Source organism: Myotis brandtii, unplaced genomic scaffold (assembly GCF_000412655.1).
Source record: "Myotis brandtii unplaced genomic scaffold, ASM41265v1 scaffold691, whole genome shotgun sequence".
Taxonomy (NCBI): domain Eukaryota; kingdom Metazoa; phylum Chordata; class Mammalia; order Chiroptera; family Vespertilionidae; genus Myotis; species Myotis brandtii.
The window spans coordinates 267820-269619 of record NW_005370704.1 but is presented as its reverse complement, the minus strand read 5'-3'; the positions used below and the strand labels follow the sequence as shown (position 1 = coordinate 269619).

Below are 1800 nucleotides of genomic sequence, written 5' to 3'. Positions count from 1 at the left end.
AGCCACCAGGCGCAGAGCCTGGGCCCGGCACCTGCCCTCCTCTGACTGGGCCCCTGTGAGGCTCTGATTGTGTCGCTCCGAGTCTTGGGGACCATGGCTGGGAGCAGACATCACCCCCCCGTCCTGTTAGTGACCCCAACACAGGTGACACTGAGCCTCATTTCCTCGGCCTAGACACGGCTCGAACCTGAGACATGTCCATCTGTCAGCCTCCAGCAAGTGCGCGTGGCCATCTCCACGCAGACCAGGGGCCAGACCAGAGAGGGACTCGCCTTAGGTCACAGCACAGCAGTGCAAGCGGGGCAGCCCTCTGCTCCTCCGGGCTCTGGGAGGGCATCAGCCCAGTGGGTGTGGAGCCAGGGGCACGGGGACCGGCCAGGGGCATGGGGACCAGCCAGGGGCAGGGAGGGGCCAGGGGCACGGGGACCAGCCAGGGGACAGGGGCCAGCCAGGAGCATGGGGACCGGCCAGGGGACAGGGAGCAGCCAGGGGACATGGAACAGCCATGGGCATGGGGACCAACCAGGGGACAGGGGCTAGCCAGGGGCAGGGAGCGGACACGGGCACGGGGACTGGCCAGGGGCAGGGGCCCCAGCTCTGCGGGTGTCATCTGGTGCATTCACTGACCCCAGCCCCTCCCAGGCCCCTGCTCAGGACAGTGGCAGCATCACCCTCCAGCCAGGGTCAGGGCTGATGCTAAGGTGAGGGCGGCTCTCAGGTTGCCCTGGGTGAGACCAGGGAGCCGGCAGAGTCGCCACAGAGGAGGCCCCAGACAGCCACCGTCTGGAGTCGGGAGCAGGTTCCCTGCCGACCCAACTCCCCAGCCTGCCCTCGCTGACCCCGTGCCACACAAGGGTGACCCCAGCACTACCGCCCGCCCAGGCCGGGCTGCTCGTCAACAGCGGGCAGAGGGACCGCCCTAGAGCGCCATCCGCCTGAACCTGGTTGGACAGCGGAAGCCTCGACCCGGCCGCCTGGGGCCCGCCACTTCGTCACTGTCACGGGGTGAACGGGGTGAACGGGGTGAACGGAAGCCGGGCAGGGGGCCCCCTTGGAGGCCTCCGCTCCGCATCCAACAGTGCCCTGCCCCCAGGCCCCTCAGGACAGAGTCGCTGAGATCACTAAGAATTGCAGGGTGGTCACAGAGAGCATGACCCGGTGGGGCCCTGGGTGACTGCCCCGGGTCTCGTGTCCTGGGCCCCCCTTCTCCCTACAGCCCCCCATCTCTTTGCTCCTGAGCTGGGGCCCCAGTGTGACCAGTGGGGACACGGAGCCGGTGCTCAGGGCTTGCTCAGCTGCTGGTGCATGTACTCATGCACACGAGTGCATGCCACACACCAGGCACGGTGCATACCTCCCGCACATGCCTGCACATACGTGTGCCCCTGGGCCGAGGGCCCCGGCCCCGCTGAGCCGCCCTTTCCCACAGAGGGAGCGGGAGAACGGCTCCAACCTGGCCTTCATGTTCCGCCTGCCGTTCGCCGCCGGCCGTGTCTTCAGCATCAGCATGTTGGACACGCTGCTGTATCAGGTCAGCGGGCGGAGGCAGGGAGGCCCCGCACCACTCTCTCCGGCCCGCTGAGTCCCCGCCAACATCTGTCCCCGTCCTGAGTGACCCGCCTCCCCCTGTGCCACCCTCCCTGGGTGTCCGGGAGGCCCACCGGCCCTGGGTGGCTCTGGGCCCCGTCCCTGCCCAGGCCCAGTGGGGACTCACCTCCCAGGTCCCTCTGACCTGACTGACCAAGTGAATGAGGGACGAGGCCAGGGAGGCCTCCGCTCGGTTGGCTGGCTGAGTGGTGC

At 68.6% G+C, this 1800-nt stretch overlaps 1 protein-coding gene across 1 annotated transcript in view; it reads left to right on the top strand.

The window, feature by feature from the left end:
- Nucleotides 1-1800, top strand: part of KCNT1 (potassium channel, sodium activated subfamily T, member 1) — a 43966-nt gene that overhangs the window by 33754 nt on the left and 8412 nt on the right. Inside the window, exon 25 of the mRNA XM_014529664.1 lies at nt 1430-1531. Within this exon, the coding sequence (XP_014385150.1) occupies nt 1430-1531 (102 nt within the window). The remainder of the gene's footprint in view (nt 1-1429; nt 1532-1800) is intronic.